The 13,596-nt window shown below is 66.1% G+C and overlaps 2 protein-coding genes across 26 annotated transcripts in view; one reads left to right on the top strand and one right to left on the bottom strand.

The window, feature by feature from the left end:
- The window catches only part of MYO18A (myosin XVIIIA), a gene marked incomplete at its 5' end in the record, with an annotated part of 32,607 nt that extends 25,760 nt beyond the window's left edge, over nucleotides 1-6,847 (top strand). For 20 of the 24 annotated variants that reach the window (XM_083805991.1, XM_083806002.1, XM_083806008.1 and 17 more), the window contains 5 exons: nucleotides 351-536; nucleotides 629-768; nucleotides 1,394-1,438; nucleotides 2,980-3,102; nucleotides 6,140-6,847. In XM_083805991.1, coding sequence (XP_083662117.1) covers nucleotides 351-536; nucleotides 629-768; nucleotides 1,394-1,438; nucleotides 2,980-3,102; nucleotides 6,140-6,278 — 633 coding nt within the window. In that variant the 3' untranslated portion in view covers nucleotides 6,279-6,847. Of the gene's footprint in view, nucleotides 1-350; nucleotides 537-628; nucleotides 769-1,393; nucleotides 1,439-2,979; nucleotides 3,103-4,027; nucleotides 6,119-6,139 lie in introns of those variants that run through there. The other 4 variants (XM_083806009.1, XM_083806011.1, XM_083805998.1 and 1 more) reach the window with 2 other exon arrangements.
- Nucleotides 6,848-7,455: 608 nt separating this feature from the next.
- On the bottom strand, nucleotides 7,456-10,500 carry PIPOX (pipecolic acid and sarcosine oxidase). Of its 2 annotated transcripts, XM_083806021.1 has the most exons (8): nucleotides 10,236-10,489; nucleotides 9,642-9,790; nucleotides 9,216-9,417; nucleotides 8,946-9,128; nucleotides 8,729-8,881; nucleotides 8,499-8,657; nucleotides 8,306-8,381; nucleotides 7,456-8,230 (listed from the first exon to the last, which is right to left on the bottom strand). In XM_083806021.1, exons 1-8 carry the CDS (start codon nucleotides 10,359-10,361, stop codon nucleotides 8,100-8,102), a joined length of 1,179 nt encoding a protein of 392 aa, XP_083662147.1. In that variant the 5' UTR covers nucleotides 10,362-10,489; the 3' UTR covers nucleotides 7,456-8,099. The 2 variants fall into 2 exon arrangements, with proteins under 2 accessions (XP_083662147.1, XP_083662146.1); XM_083806020.1 differs by having other exon boundaries at nucleotides 7,456-8,381; nucleotides 10,236-10,500.
- Between the last annotated feature and the right edge of the window lie 3,096 nt (nucleotides 10,501-13,596).

Below are 13,596 nucleotides of genomic sequence, written 5' to 3' on the forward strand. Positions count from 1 at the left end.
GTTACATGCTGTAATTACTTCACACAAAGTTAAATCTATTTTTCCAATTCACCAAAGCCCTTGCAGTTGTTCTACCCCTTCCCTGGCCTGGGGGGGGGGGTTTCTCCCGGAGATGCCGCTCTTCCTCCCGCCTCCTTCCCATCCCCTCATGTAAATTCATGGGGACGGGATCCGTCCTCGTGCGAGCCCTCGGGGAGGGTGGCACAGCACCCGTGCTGAGCCGCCGTAACCGCAGCTGGTGGGTGGGTATTGCTGCAATTTGGGGGTACCCCGGGGGGGGGGGGGGGAGGGCATCGGGGTGCAAGGGAGGATGCTGCAGCTGCCCCCGAACCCGCGCGGATGCCCCGCAGAGCCTGGCCACGCGGCTCAAGGAGAACATGGAGAAGCTGACGGAGGAGCGGGACCAGCGGGCGGCCGCCGAGAACCGGGAGAAGGAGCAGAACAAGCGGCTGCAGCGGCAGCTCCGCGACGTCAAGGAGGAGATGGGCGAGCTGGCCAAGAAGGAGGCGGAGGCCAGCCGCAAGAAGCACGAGCTGGTGAGGGCGTCGCTCCGCCGAAGGGGCTGCGAGCCCAGTGGGGTCCCTGCGCCCCGCGCCCCCGATGCTCACCCCGCACCGTCCCCCCGCAGGAGATGGACCTGGAGAGCCTGGAAGCCGCCAACCAGAGCCTGCAGTCGGACCTGAAGCTGGCCTTCAAGCGCATCGGGGACCTGCAGGCTGCCATCGAGGACGAGATGGAGAGCGACAGCAACGAGGACCTCATCAACAGGTGAGCGCGCCCCGGGCCTGGCTCCCGCATGGGGCACCTCACCCGGGCTCACCGCTTCTCCTCGCCACTTCTGAAACGCCACGGGGGGGGGCCCTTGGCTCTGCCCGGCCATGGCAGGGTGCTGTCCGTCCATCTGTCCGTCCATCTGTCCGTCCATCCATCCGTGCATCGCTGCACGCGTGCATCTGGCCACCCGTGCATCCATCCATCCATCCATCCATCCATCCATCCATCCATCCATCCATCCGAGCACCCATGCATCCCCCCACGCACCCGTGCACCCGGCCGTCCCCCCCTCCACCCCCAGCCCCCCTGCAGCTTGCGGAGGTGCCCGAAGCGCGGCCGTGGGCGTTATGGAGCACCCCCGGCCACAACGTCTGGGGACAGCCCCGGGACTCCCAGGGCACGGGGGGCTCAGGGCGCTGGGATCCAGCCCAGCCCAGCCCCGCAGAAGGGGTCAGAGCAGCCAAACTCCCCCCCCACCCCCCCCGCCCCAATCCCATCCCCACCCTTTGATTTGCTCCCCTATTCATCCCCCCTCCACTTGGTTTTAATTTTTTTATTATTATTTTAAATTTCGTTCGAGTTCATTCTGTTATGTTTCTCCCTCCCCACCCCCTCCCAGTTTGCAGGACATGGTGGCAAAGTATCAGAAAAGAAAGAGTAAACTGTGAGGACCTCCTCTTTCCTTCTCCCCCACCTCCCCCCCCCCATCATCCCCTAACCCCCGCTCACCCCCCCGGGGCCGGGGCCCCCGCATGCCGCTGGCCCAGCTCCGCATGCAGCTAACAGCACCCGCGGCCGCACCGCTGCCCCTAACCGCCTCCGCGGGGCCGGGGCCGGATCCTGCCACGCCGCCGGGCACCGGGAGGGCGCGGAGCAGCTCCGGAGGCCGCCGGAGCCCCGCTGTCACCCGCAATTAACGTCCCGCGCCGCCCGGGCTGCCTCGCGCGCTCCCCCGCGACGCGGGTCCCGGTTAACTAATGGCACTCTCATCCGGACATAAATTGCGTTTGACGGGGAGTTTAATTCTGCCGATTTAAAACCTCGGCTGCCCCCTGAGTTTGTTTATGGGGCTTGTTTTTTTTTTTTTTTTTCTTCTTCTTTTTTTTTTTTTTTTTAAAGCCGAGTGTTGCCTGGATATATTGCAGGGGAGGGAGCGGCGTGTGATGAAGTGCAGCTCGTTGCTTTCAATGTAACGAGGAGGATTCATACGCAGGGTCTATAATAGCCTGTCCCCCCCGTGCCGGTCCCTGGGCAGGGACTGAGCCCAAGGCCATGTGGATAAAGCGTCCATTTAGGATGAAATTAGCCATCCCTCGCCCCGTGCCGGCCGGCAGCAGGGAGCCCGGCGGGGTCGGGGGGGGACACGAGGCTTCGATTTCCTTACGGGCACCGCGATAACCCTAATGAAAGCAGTAAGCAGTTAGGTATTAGCGGAGATTTATGCAGGGATGCTTTTAACGCGGAGCAATGGATTTTTGCAACGCGCACGGCACCTTCGTTCTAAAGGCAATCAATATGGTTATGAACGGCCATTATAAATTAGATGTTTTAAGCCAGATAGGGCTTTTTTTATGCCTGGGTGTAAATCAGGGGTTCTCTGTCACGGCGGGGCCATAAATCTGCCCGCCGCGCTCGTGCGCCCGCCTTGCCGGAGTCATTTCGGCTCTGCCTGCTAAACTCCTGTTTACCCAGAGACGTCAACATGGCTCTTCCCCGCTGTAATTCTGCACTTGACGGCGGCCTATAAAACGAACCCACTTATTTTCTCCCCGGCCCCGTGCTCTCGGCGAGCTCGAAATCCCCCCCCCACACGTTTCTGGAGCCGTGCCCCGCGTGGTTCCTCTCGCTCCCCCTGCGCCTCGTTGGTATTTTTCCAGCCACGTTGCTGTGCACATCCAGGGCTCTCCTGCCGCCGCAGCGAGACGCGCCGTGTGCCCGGGGCAGCCGGCAGGCTTGTGCTGAGCCCCCTCCTGCCCGGTGGCCTCGCATCATCTTGGGGGGGGGCTTGTTGGGGGCGTGGGGGGTGGGGGTCGTGGCGTGGCTGTGGCTCGGGGAGCCCGGAGCATGCAGGTTTGTGCCCCCGAGACGGAGCAGGATGGAGGGATGGGCGCCGGGAGGTGGCCGCGCCGGGCGCGCGGTGGCACGGTGGCACCTCCGCGGCGCCCGGTGCCCCGCCGCTCATCGCTGGGTTTCTCCCTCTGCCAGCGACGGCGACTCGGACGTGGACTCGGAGCTGGAGGATCGTGTGGACGGGGTCAAGTCGTGGCTCTCCAAGAACAAAGGCTCCTCCAAAGCGCTCTCGGATGACGGCAGCCTGAAGAGCAGCAGGTGGGTGCGGGTCAGGGTGTCAGCACCTGGGAGAGGACGGGGATGGCCAAGGGGGGGCCGGGGCGAGGGATGGACATCACCCCGTGTGCTGCGGTGCTGCATGATGCTTGTGTGGTTTTCTGGGGAAAGGCAAACGCTGGTGAGAGGCTCGGTCTCCGCTGGGGACAGACGTGCCCAGGTGCTGGCACGTCCCCAGCTCCACACACCCTCGGGGACCTCCCTGGTCCCCCAGCATCCCACCTGCACGGGCAGCCGCAGCCCCCTCCCCTGCCTCCCCGTGCAGGTACCCGTGGTGGGCTCCTGCCCCCGCATCCCCTCCCCATCCTCCCCTCGTTTGCAGCTCCACCACGTCCCTCCGTCACGCACCCCTCCCCGGCACGTCAGCCGGCCTCACGCCCCCCAGATGTCCCCAAGGGGGGGACACGTGGCCCCGCTCACGTCCCCCGGCTGCGGCGGTCAGGGCCGATCCCCGGGGAGCGCGCTCGCCTGATGAGTGCAGATTGCTTTCATCCAAACCCAATTTCCTGGCAGGGCTTCGGGAGTCCCGGGGGGCTCCCCCCCCCTCCTTCTGCCGAGCAGGGGGGAAAAGATCTGAGCCAGTTTTTCTTAATTGGTTTAATTTATTCCGCGGTGCAGATGTAAAACATTTTGTTATTGGAGATAATTCCACCTTTTCTGAAGTCGGGAATCAAACACGGCGGCTCCAGGTAGCTGACAATGAAATAAATTGAACGAAACACTTTAAAGGGGAATCAAAGTGACGGGCTAGAACAATACCCTAATTTGCATGGCATTTTCCATGAAGCTGTTTTCCGCTGACGCAAATTATTTAGCCTGCCTCGCGGCGTGCTGCCTGCCCCCCCCCCCAGCTCACCTCCTCTCTCTCTTGCCTCCCCGGCGCGCGCCCCGGTGCCCCCCTGCCCAGGTCGGCCCCCGCGGACGGCCCGGAGGGCGAGGAGCGGCCGGTGTCGGTGGCGAGCTGCCTCAGCTATAGGAAGCGGCCCAGCCTCAAGGACTCCATAGGCGGCCGCGGGGACGAGCAGACCCTTTTCAGCACGCTGAGCGAGCGGCCCGAGTCCCCCGAGCGCGCTGCCCGCAGGGCGGCCCGCGGCGCGGAGCACGAGGACCGGGCGGCCGTCATCGCCCGCGCCTTCGCCGACGCCAGCGGCCGGGCTCGGCAAGGGCTGGGCAAGCGTTGGTCCCTCTCGGCCAACACCGAGGGCGATAAAGCCTCCGTCGCCTCCGCCCCGGTGAGCCGGGCCTCCTCGGCCTCCTGGCGCGGGCCGGAGGACGGGGACGAGGGGGACGAGGGATGCTCGGTGCTGAGCTTCGCCCTCTCCAGCCCCGGCAGCCTGCGGAGCCGCCGCGGGGGGGTGGAGGGACGCCCCGAGTCGCGGCTTTCCCTCGCACGCAGCCGCCTGGACGAGGCGGACGAGGTGTGCCGGGGGCAGCCCCCGCTGGGGCGCAGCTTCTCCGTGCCCCCCCGGCCCCGCAGCGCCGCCTCCGAGGATGGGCCCCCTGGGGACGCCCGCCCGGTGGGGCACCGCTCCTACCTCGACCCCGACCTGGAGGCCGCCATCCAGGAGGTGCTGAGCTACCGCCCGCCGCGGGCCGGGGGCTATTCCAGCCCCGAGGCCGACTCGGGGGATGACGGCCACAGCGTGCGCAGCGTGAAAAGCGCGGCCCCCCTGGGCGCCGCCGACCGAAACCCCGGCAGCCTCCGCCGCTCCGCCTCCGCCCTCGAAGTCTCCCGGTCGTCCCGGCACGCCAGCCGGCGCCGGAGCAGCTCTTCCTCGGAGTCCTCCTCCTCGGAGGAAGAGGAGGAGCGGAAGAAGAAGAGCTCCAAGAAGCGCGCCAAGAAGTCCAAGAAGAAATCCAAGAAGAAGAAGAAGAAGTCGTCCTCCGAATCGGGCTCCTCCTCCGATTCCTCCTCCGATTCCTCCTCCTCCGGCTCCTACCGGAGCACATCCAGCGTCAAGAAGGGCCCGCGGGCGGCGGGGGGCGAGGAGCCGGCGCGCCCCAGCCGGGGCAAGAAGGAGGAGAAGCAGCGCAAGAAGCAGGTGGACAGCCTGATGATGAAGTACCTGTACCGCCCCGAGAGCGACTGAGGCAGGAGGTGGGAGCGGTGTGTGCAGTGCAGCATGAACCTCCCCGTGTGCCACTAACCGCCCGTCCCTAACCCTCGCCCGGCCCCGGATGGCCCTGGGGGCCCCCGAAGCAGCATCCCTGCTGGGACCCGCCTCGTGTTCAGCCGACGCACCGGGATTACGCCGGGAAGCCCTAAATCCCCTGCCGGCTCCCCGCCGACCGCTCGGGATGCGGCCGTGGGGAGTTCTCCAGGAAATTCGGGGCGGGCAGGTGGGGGTCGCAGCCCCCCCACGATGCCCGGGTACTAACACGCACCCGCTGCAGCGTGTGGATGTGGGGGGGGACGCGGGTGAATAGCCGGGGTGGGCGGCTGCGCCTTGGGTGTGTTTGGTCCCTCCGGGGCCGTATCCTGCACCCTGTCCGCCCCGGAGCAGGGAGGTGCAATTGGCCTCACCCTGGGGTGCTGAGCCACCTTGGTGGCACCCTGGGGTGCTGCACCCAAGGGAAGGGTGCGTGTGTGCAGTGCCGGGGGCTCACCAGCCAGCCCAGCTGCAAGTTTTGAGCGGGTTCAATCCTTTCCTACGGCTCGGACAGGAGAAGGGCTGGAGGAGGAGGACAGAAAGCCTTTAGAAAGTTCTTGGATCGCCGTCCAGGCTGTCACGCTGCCCGGGGCTGTCCCCAGGGGCTGGGGGCACAGCTCCAGCAGTCGGCGGGTGCAGCCAAGCACCCGTTTGAGCCCAAACCCGGTGTTTTCAGGACACGGGATTGTGCACGTGGGGTCGCAGCAGCCGGGCGCGCAGAGCACACGGCTCAGCCCGGCGAGCGGGCGATGGCAGTGCCCAGATCTCTCAGAAATACCAAAAAAGAGACCAAAGCAGCCCCGTTGCAGGGGGGCGGTGGTCTGGCAGCTGCCCTGGCCCCCCCCCAACCCTCTGTTTCTCCCCCCCAGCCCCACGGGCTGCCGGAGATCCTTCACCTACGACCGATGGGACGAGGACCTGGACGCCGCGGAAGGTGCTGAGCGCTCGTCCCGCAGCCCCACCAGTGACGGCGAGACGGAGAGCCGGGCCGCCGAGACCCCCGCGTAGCCCCCGCTGCCCTTCCCCTCACGGCCCCGAAATACTGGGCCCCACGGGCTCCTCGGGGCCCCCCCGGGCAGCCGGTATTTCTTTTTTTGCACGGTGAGGGGGGAGGACGCAGGGGGGGGTCCCGGCTCTCGCCACGGGGGGAGCAGCCCGGCCGGCTCGCTGGCTGCAGCCCCCGTGCCCCCCCCGAGCCTCCCACCCCGTCTGTCCCCGGCGGCTCCGCGCCTCTCGGTCTCTTCCTCAGTGCCTGCTGTCTCCTTATTTTGTAACTTAAAATACCCCCCCCCCCCAAACACCTCCAGCAGCCCCCCCCTCGGGCACTCCCCATGCTCCCCATCCCCGTTTAGTTGAGCCAAAGACGTCTCCGGCCGGGCTCCCGGGAGCAGCCGCCCCCCAGCCAGGAAGGGGACGTGGGGACGGGGTCCCGTGCGCCCCCCCCCCCCCGGGCTGTGTGTCCCCCCACCTCACCGGCCCCCCCACTCCGCCTCTTTTGGTTTGCACTAGCCCAGCTGTGCGTCCCTTCTCCTCCCCTTCCTTTCTGTATGAAAATAAACATCATTTCTGGCTGGTGACGCCGGCTGCTGCCTGCTCTGCGTGCCGGGGGGGTCACCCCTTTTTTTTTTGGGGGGGGGGGGTGAGGATGGGTTTGTGGGGTGCAGCGGGACACCTCCTGCTCGCTGAGGATACGGGGTGCACGGCAGGGATGAGCCCAGCGCCTTCCCCGAGCCCACCGCACCCACGGGTGCTGGGGAAGGGGAGGTGGGAGACGGCCCCCGCAGGGTGCCGGGCGCCGAATCGTTTATCAATCTTCATTAATATGCAGATGAGCGGCGGAGATGGGAGCCCTCCGCCTGCCGCCGTTAATTATTTAATGTGGAGGAGATGACGATGTGCGCCGCTGGCCGCCCGTGCTGGGCTTCGGCTCAGGCACCCACCGGGTGCTGCCCCCCCAAAGCCCCCCACCCCAGGAGCTCCCTGTGCTTTGGGGACCCCTGGGGACCCCTCACACCCCCGGGGAACCCCTGGCACCCCCGGGACCCCCACCAACTATCCCGTTCCGATCCCCCCCCCCAGCATCTCTTCGAAACAAATGGGCCGAGCTCGGCGCTCGCTGCCGTTACAGCCACGCTGCGCTAATGCGCTTTCATTAAGTGGGAGCGATCTAATGATAATAAAATGGCACATTTAACATTAAAACATTTAACTTGACTCCTAAGTGAGTGTGTCTCGCCACGCTCTTCCAGCTCCGTGAGGCTGACAAAGCTTCCGGGGAACGGGTGCTTGGCAGAGCTGGGCTGGCACGCGTGGCATGGGGGGTGCGGGGAGGCAGGCACCAGGATATAGGGATGCTTGGGTGCAGGGATCAGGATATAGGGACACTGGGAGGCAGGAGACCAGGATATAGGGACACTGGGAGGCAGAAACCAGGATATAGGGATTCTAGGATGCAGGGGACCAGGATAAAGGGACACTGGGAGGCAGGGACCAGGATATAGGGACACTGGGAGGCAGGGACCAGGATAAAGGGACACTGGGATGCAGGGGACCAGGATATAGGGACACTGGGAGGCAGGGAACAGCATATAGTGATGCTGGGATGCAGGGGACCAGGATATAGGGTCACTGGGGTGCAGAGGACCAGAAAGCTGGGGTATGGGGCTGCTGGGATGGAGGGGTGCCAGGTGCTGGGGTGCTGGGCGGTGGGGTATGGGGACGTGGGGATGCAGGGTATCGGGATACCAGGCTGTGGGGATGCCAGGATGCAGGGAGCCGGAGGTGTCGGCACTTTGGGATGCAGGGGTACACACACCGGGGTGTAAGCACCTACAGCGCAGCCCGGAGCACGCCGGGGAAGCGGCCGATGGCGAAGGGGGCCGTGCTGTGGGACGGCTCCTCGCCCAGGCTCAGCTCGCACAGCAGCTTCCCCACCACCGGTGCCAGCTTGAACCCGTGGCCTGCGGGGAGGAGAAGTTGGGGGGGGACACGGCCGTGCCCAGGGTGCCACGGGGGGGCCGGGTGCCCTCGCATACCCGAGAAGCCGGCCCCGATGACGATGTTGCTGTGCTTGGGGTGCCGGTCCAGGATGAAGTCTCCATCTGGGGTGTTCTGTGGGGTCACGGGGTGAGCGAGCGGGGCTGGGGGCTGCACCCCACACACAGCCGGGACATGGGGGGGCCTCTCCTGGCCCCGTGGCTGGGGACAGAGGGGGCGGCGAGGTCTCACCGTGTACAGGCAGGTCTCCAGCACGGCCGGCTGCGGCTCCAGCCCGGGCAGGTAGCTGCTGATGAAGCTGCTCAGGAGGGCGACGTTGGGGCGGGGGGTGCCCGGGGGGGCCCGGTCCCTCTCCTCGGGGTCAACGGGGCTGCCGTGGTGGTAGCACACCTGGGGACAGCCGCTCAGCGGGGCCAGCCAGGGGGAAAACGCCGTGCCCCCCACCACCGTGCCCGGCTCACCTTGACCAGCCCGGGGTACTCGAGGGCAGGCAGCCCGTAGATGCCATGGGGAGCCTCAGGCAGCCCCAGCATCATGAAGCAGGGGGTGGCTGTGCCCGCGCCGTGGCTGTCAGGCTCCTTCTCCCTCCAGTAGCACACGTCGATGCGCAGGGGCTGGGGGGGCACCGGGTCAGCCGTGCCCACGGCCGCGCCGCCCCGCGGTGCCACCAACCCTTACCTGCAGCGGCAGGCGGAGGCCCAGCGGTGCCAGCACGGCACTGGTCCAGGCTCCGGCCGCGATGATGAGCCGGGGGGCTCGGTACACCCCGGCGGTGGTGGTGACGGTGAGCACAGCACCAGGCTGGATGCGCAGCACCTTCTCCCCATCACGCAGGGTGCCCCCGTGCCGGCGAAACACGTCCTGGGTGCGGACAGCGGGAGGTGGCTGCGGGGATGGGGATGGGGACACCCACCCCGTCCCCGTCCCTGTCCCCACAGTGGCACCCACCTGCACTGCCCGCAGTGCCCGGTCCGCCCGGAGCACCCCGCCGCTGCCGTCCCACAGGGCCACATCCCCAGCACGGGGCCGGAGGCCAGGGAAGCGCCGTGCCAGCGCCGCGGCGTCGAGGGTGTCACCGGGCCCCGCGTTGCGCCGGCAGCCCTCCAGCTCCGGGTCGCCCGCCGGCCCCAGCACCACCAGCCCCGTCTGCCTGCGTCCCCACCACCACGGTGACATTGGGGTGACATTGGGGACAATGGATGGCACCGTTAGCCGCTTATTTCCTTAATGGCTCCTCCTTTAGGGAGCCCCACAAATTAGCCGGAGCCGCAGGCTGCCTCCCCACCCAGCGCTGCAGCCCCTCGCCACCCCCAGCCCGGTTCCCCGGGGAGGGGACAGTGCCCGGCGCGGGGGCTCGGTCCTCATCCCCGTCACCTGTAGAGACTGGTGCCGGCCTCGGCCTCCAGCCTCTGCCAGAGGTGGAAGCTGTCGGGCATCATGCGGGCGTAGTGCGCCTGCGGGTAGGCGCTGCGGGTGATGCGGCTCTGCCCGTGCGAGCTGCCCCGCGAGTGGGGCAGGACGAACTGTGGGGCACGGGGACATCGGGGTGACCACGGCTGAAGGGTGTCCCCGAGCCCCAGTGGGTAGCTGGGTACACAGCCCACCCTGAGGGACACTGCTCTGGGAAACAGCGGGGCTGGGGGGGGCGGCACTGGGGACACGGGGGGCCTGGCACTGGGGATATGGGGGTCATGGCACTGGGTATATGGGGGTCATGGCACTGGGGACACTGGGGGCCTGTTACTGGGGACACTTGGGGGCCTGTTACTGGGCAAACGGGGGTTCTGGCACTGGGGATATGGGGGTCCTGGTACTGGGGACACAGGGGTCCTGCCACCAGGGCACCCAGGCTCTGTGCCATGCACATGGCACGGGGCCGGGCACAGTGCAGCCAGGTCCCTGTCCCCGTGCAGCGGATCTGGGGACACGGCGGGGCTGGGGACGTGGTGGGGCTGGGGACGCCGGTACCTGCTCCAGCAGGAGTGTGTCCCTGTGACGCTGCGCCAGGTGGTAGGCGGCGAAGGAGCCCTGGATGCCAGCCCCGATGACGATGGCGTCATAGGACGCCTGGCGGGGCTGGCTCCGGGCAGCCATGTCCGTCCTCGTCCCCGTCCCTGTCCCCGTCCCCGTTCCCCTCGCGCCGCCAGGAGCTGAGCCAAGGGGAGGGACGGGGCAGAGTCCGGCCGGGTGGAGCTGGCGGCGGAGCCTTGGCCACCCTCCAGCCCCCGTGCCTGCAGCGGGAGCACGTGGGGACACGCTGGGGCCAGATCCTGCCTCTCCCCATCCTCAGAGCCCCCCCATTCCCCACCGACACCAGCACAGCCCCCTGCCCCCCATGCCACCCCTACACCACTGCCACCCTGCTGCCACCCGGTGACACCGCAGGCACCTGTCACCCCCTGCCAGACCTGCACCCAAGGGTGCTGCGGGGTGCCCCGGCAGCAGCCAGGAGAGACCAGAGCGAGCGGGTGGCATAAACGCGATGGAAAATTGTTTTCCATAAGCCCCCCGCTCCCTCCCCACTGGTTCGTGCCTGCTCTCGGGACGAGGGGCTGGCCGTAGCCCTCCCGCGCGCCGAGGGGCCGTTTGTGTGCAGATTGCAGACCGCACCGTGTGTTCCAGGGGAAACATTTTTTTTTCCTCCGGCGCAATTTATTATATCCATAAACTACTGGGTTGCCATCTCCGTGGTGTTTTTTTTTCTCCCCCTCTGCCGGCAGATAGCAGTGATTTAGGGCCCGCCGGGCGGTGGGTACGCGGCCAGGCACCCGCATCGCCCCGCTGGCCGCGGTGCGTTTTGCAAGCGTGCAGATTTGGGGTGCGATTTGGGATGTGGGGACACACGAGGGGCATCATGGGGGGAGGGATAACGCGGGCAGGGGCTGTGCTGTGCCCCCCCCCAGCTTGTGCTGCCTGCCTGCTAACCCGGGGAATTAATTTACTCCGTCTCCCATGGTATAAAAGGCATTATTTACCAGCTAGCTGTCATTATTAGGAAATGTTAAATGCCGCTATCTATTTTGCTGCCCGCCTGCTCACCACTGGTAAGCACACGGCGGGCTCAGCACCATGGTGGGCTCAGCACCACGGCGGGCTCAGCACCACGCGGGTGCCCGGGGCTGTGCGCAGCACGGGGCCCCATTACGGCGGCGCCACCGCCCTCGCCTTTGATGCTGCGAATAAATTCACCAATTTCCCAGGGTTTCAGCTCGCTTTTCCGCCGGCACCCAGCCTTTGAACAGCCCATACCTGCTTCTGCTTTTCGCTGGGAACATGAAGAATAATTAATTATCCATGAAATGTTAAATGGCAAAAATGAACTCCTCTCCCACTAACGGCGTGTTAATGGATTGCGCTGGAAAAGCCCGGGGAGGCCACCACGGCCGTGGGGACAGCCGGGGACACCCGCCAGGGCACGGCTGTCCCCTCCAGGTGGGGCCCTCGGTGGGGCAGGCTCCAGCCGTTGCTTTCCTTGCATGGCCGAGCACAACCAGGTCTTCAGGGGATGTCTGTACCCCGAAACAGCCACATCTTGCCATGCTTCTGGGGACCCCCCTGCACCTCCAGCCTCAGCCCTGCGCCGGTGCTGCCTCGGCGGCAGCAAAACGTGGGTGGAGAGGGCAGAGCGTGCCTTTCCGTGCCCCACCGCCGTCCTCTTGACCTGGGTTTGACTTAACCGCAGGCAATGCTCGCAGCAGCAAGAAATCGGCTCCCTAAAGGAGCCGGCGCAGGTCAGGAGATCGGTGCCAGGCCGCAGGGTAAGAATGAAATATTCCCCGCCGGGCTGCAGAAACTGCCTGGATCAGGGCCGGAGGGACTGGGAATGAGGAGCTGCAGCCAGGGACTGGTGCGGCTCAGCACTGGCTTGCTGCACCCACTGAATGCACTGCATGCACTGCACCCGCTGCATGCACTGCACCCGCTGCATGCACTGCACCCACTGCACCCATTGCACCCACCGCGCCCACTGCACGCTGGAGTTTCCCAAGGGCCACGATCACCCGTGCAACGCTCCCTGCTGGGCTGTGCCGCCCTCAGCACCCAGCCAGCCCTTACAAAAGCCCCGGGGAAGCTCCCCGAGGAGCTCCAGGAGCTGAGGCATACAGGGCTCGGGCTGCACTCGCCCTCCTTTGCCTCCCCGTCCCACGCCACCCGCGAGGCTCTGAAGGCATCTGCGCGCCGCTTGTTTGCTTTGTCTCAAAACTAACAGCCGTTTAAGGCAGCCCCTCATTAGCAGTCCAGGTACGTGCCTGGGGAAGCATCGGGCAGATTAAAATTATTTGAATAAGGGAGCGTTAGAAACTTCGGTTTGGCCTCAAAACGCACGTCTTCCCAGCCCTGCCGGGGTTCGGCGCATGAAACATTGATGGAGCCACCGGCGGATCAAACGCTCGGGTTCGGCGCGTCGCAGGTGTGCCGGCTCCCCGCACGGCATTGCCGATGGACCCCCCCCACCCCCCGCACCGAGCCTGGCCGCGGGTCCCCACGGTGGGCACAGAATCCCCCCCAGTGCCGTGGGTGGGATCGAACCCCCCCCAGGACGCCACGAGGGCCGCGGTTGCCCCCAGCCCCATCCTTTTGGGCTGCGGGGGCTCTGCGCGGCGTGGCGTCAGCGCGGCGAGGCGAAGCCATCTGGGCTTTCACGGAGACGTGGGGGGCGGGGGGGCGGTTTATTAAACAAAGAGCCCTTTTTTTCTTTTTTTCTTCTTTTCTCTCTCTTTTTTTTTTTTTTATTATTATTATTTTTAACACACGCAGGAGCCGTCCAGCAGCCAGCGCGGAGCAGCTCTGCGCTGGTGCCAACGCCATCTGCCTGCTGCAAGGATGGCTTCCCCCACTGCCGAGCCCCCCGGGGCCGTGCTGCCTTGGGGGGGGGGCTGCAGCCCGAGGGAGGGGTGCTGGGGGGGGGCAGGATTCGGCCCCCGGTGGTGGTGGTGCTGGGGAATAAAATGGGGGTGGGAGGGATGGGGAGGTGATGCCCAGCTGCGCGAGCTGCCGTTGCCCCAGGTTTCGCTGCTTGGGCGTGATGAGCCCGGCCCTAATTGGGGCTATTTAGGGATGGGGGAGGATGGGGGGGGGGGTCTGCAAGGTTGGGATGGGATGGGGGTCCCTGAGGGGGGGGGGGGGGAGAAAAAGCACAGGATGCGATGCGCAGCTTTGCCTTTCCCCATCCACAGCCCTCCATAGCTCCACCCCAGCCCCCCCTCACCAACGTAGGGGGGGGTCACTGGGCTTTATTATTATATATTTTTTTGGGGGGGGGGTGCCCCCCTCCCCCAGCCTCCCTCCCCCAGCATCTCGGCGTTACGGCGCTGGGCGGGGAGGAGGC

Source organism: Anser anser (genome assembly GCF_964211835.1).
Source record: "Anser anser genome assembly, chromosome: 20".
NCBI classification, from domain to species: domain Eukaryota; kingdom Metazoa; phylum Chordata; class Aves; order Anseriformes; family Anatidae; genus Anser; species Anser anser.

What these genes read in the sequence shown, in the direction of transcription:
- PIPOX (XM_083806020.1), bottom strand. Translation starts at nt 10,361, where the DNA reads ATGGCTGCCCGGAGCCAGCCCCGCCAGGCGTCCTATGACGCCATCGTC. An exon ending in AGTACCCCGGGCTGGTCAAG is followed by an intron (nt 8,658 to 8,728) that starts GTGAGCCGGGCA and finishes GGCTGTCCCCAG; the next exon opens with GTGTGCTACCACCACGGCAG. An exon ending in TGGAGACCTGCCTGTACACG is followed by an intron (nt 8,382 to 8,498) that starts GTGAGACCTCGC and finishes GTGACCCCACAG; the next exon opens with AACACCCCAGATGGAGACTT.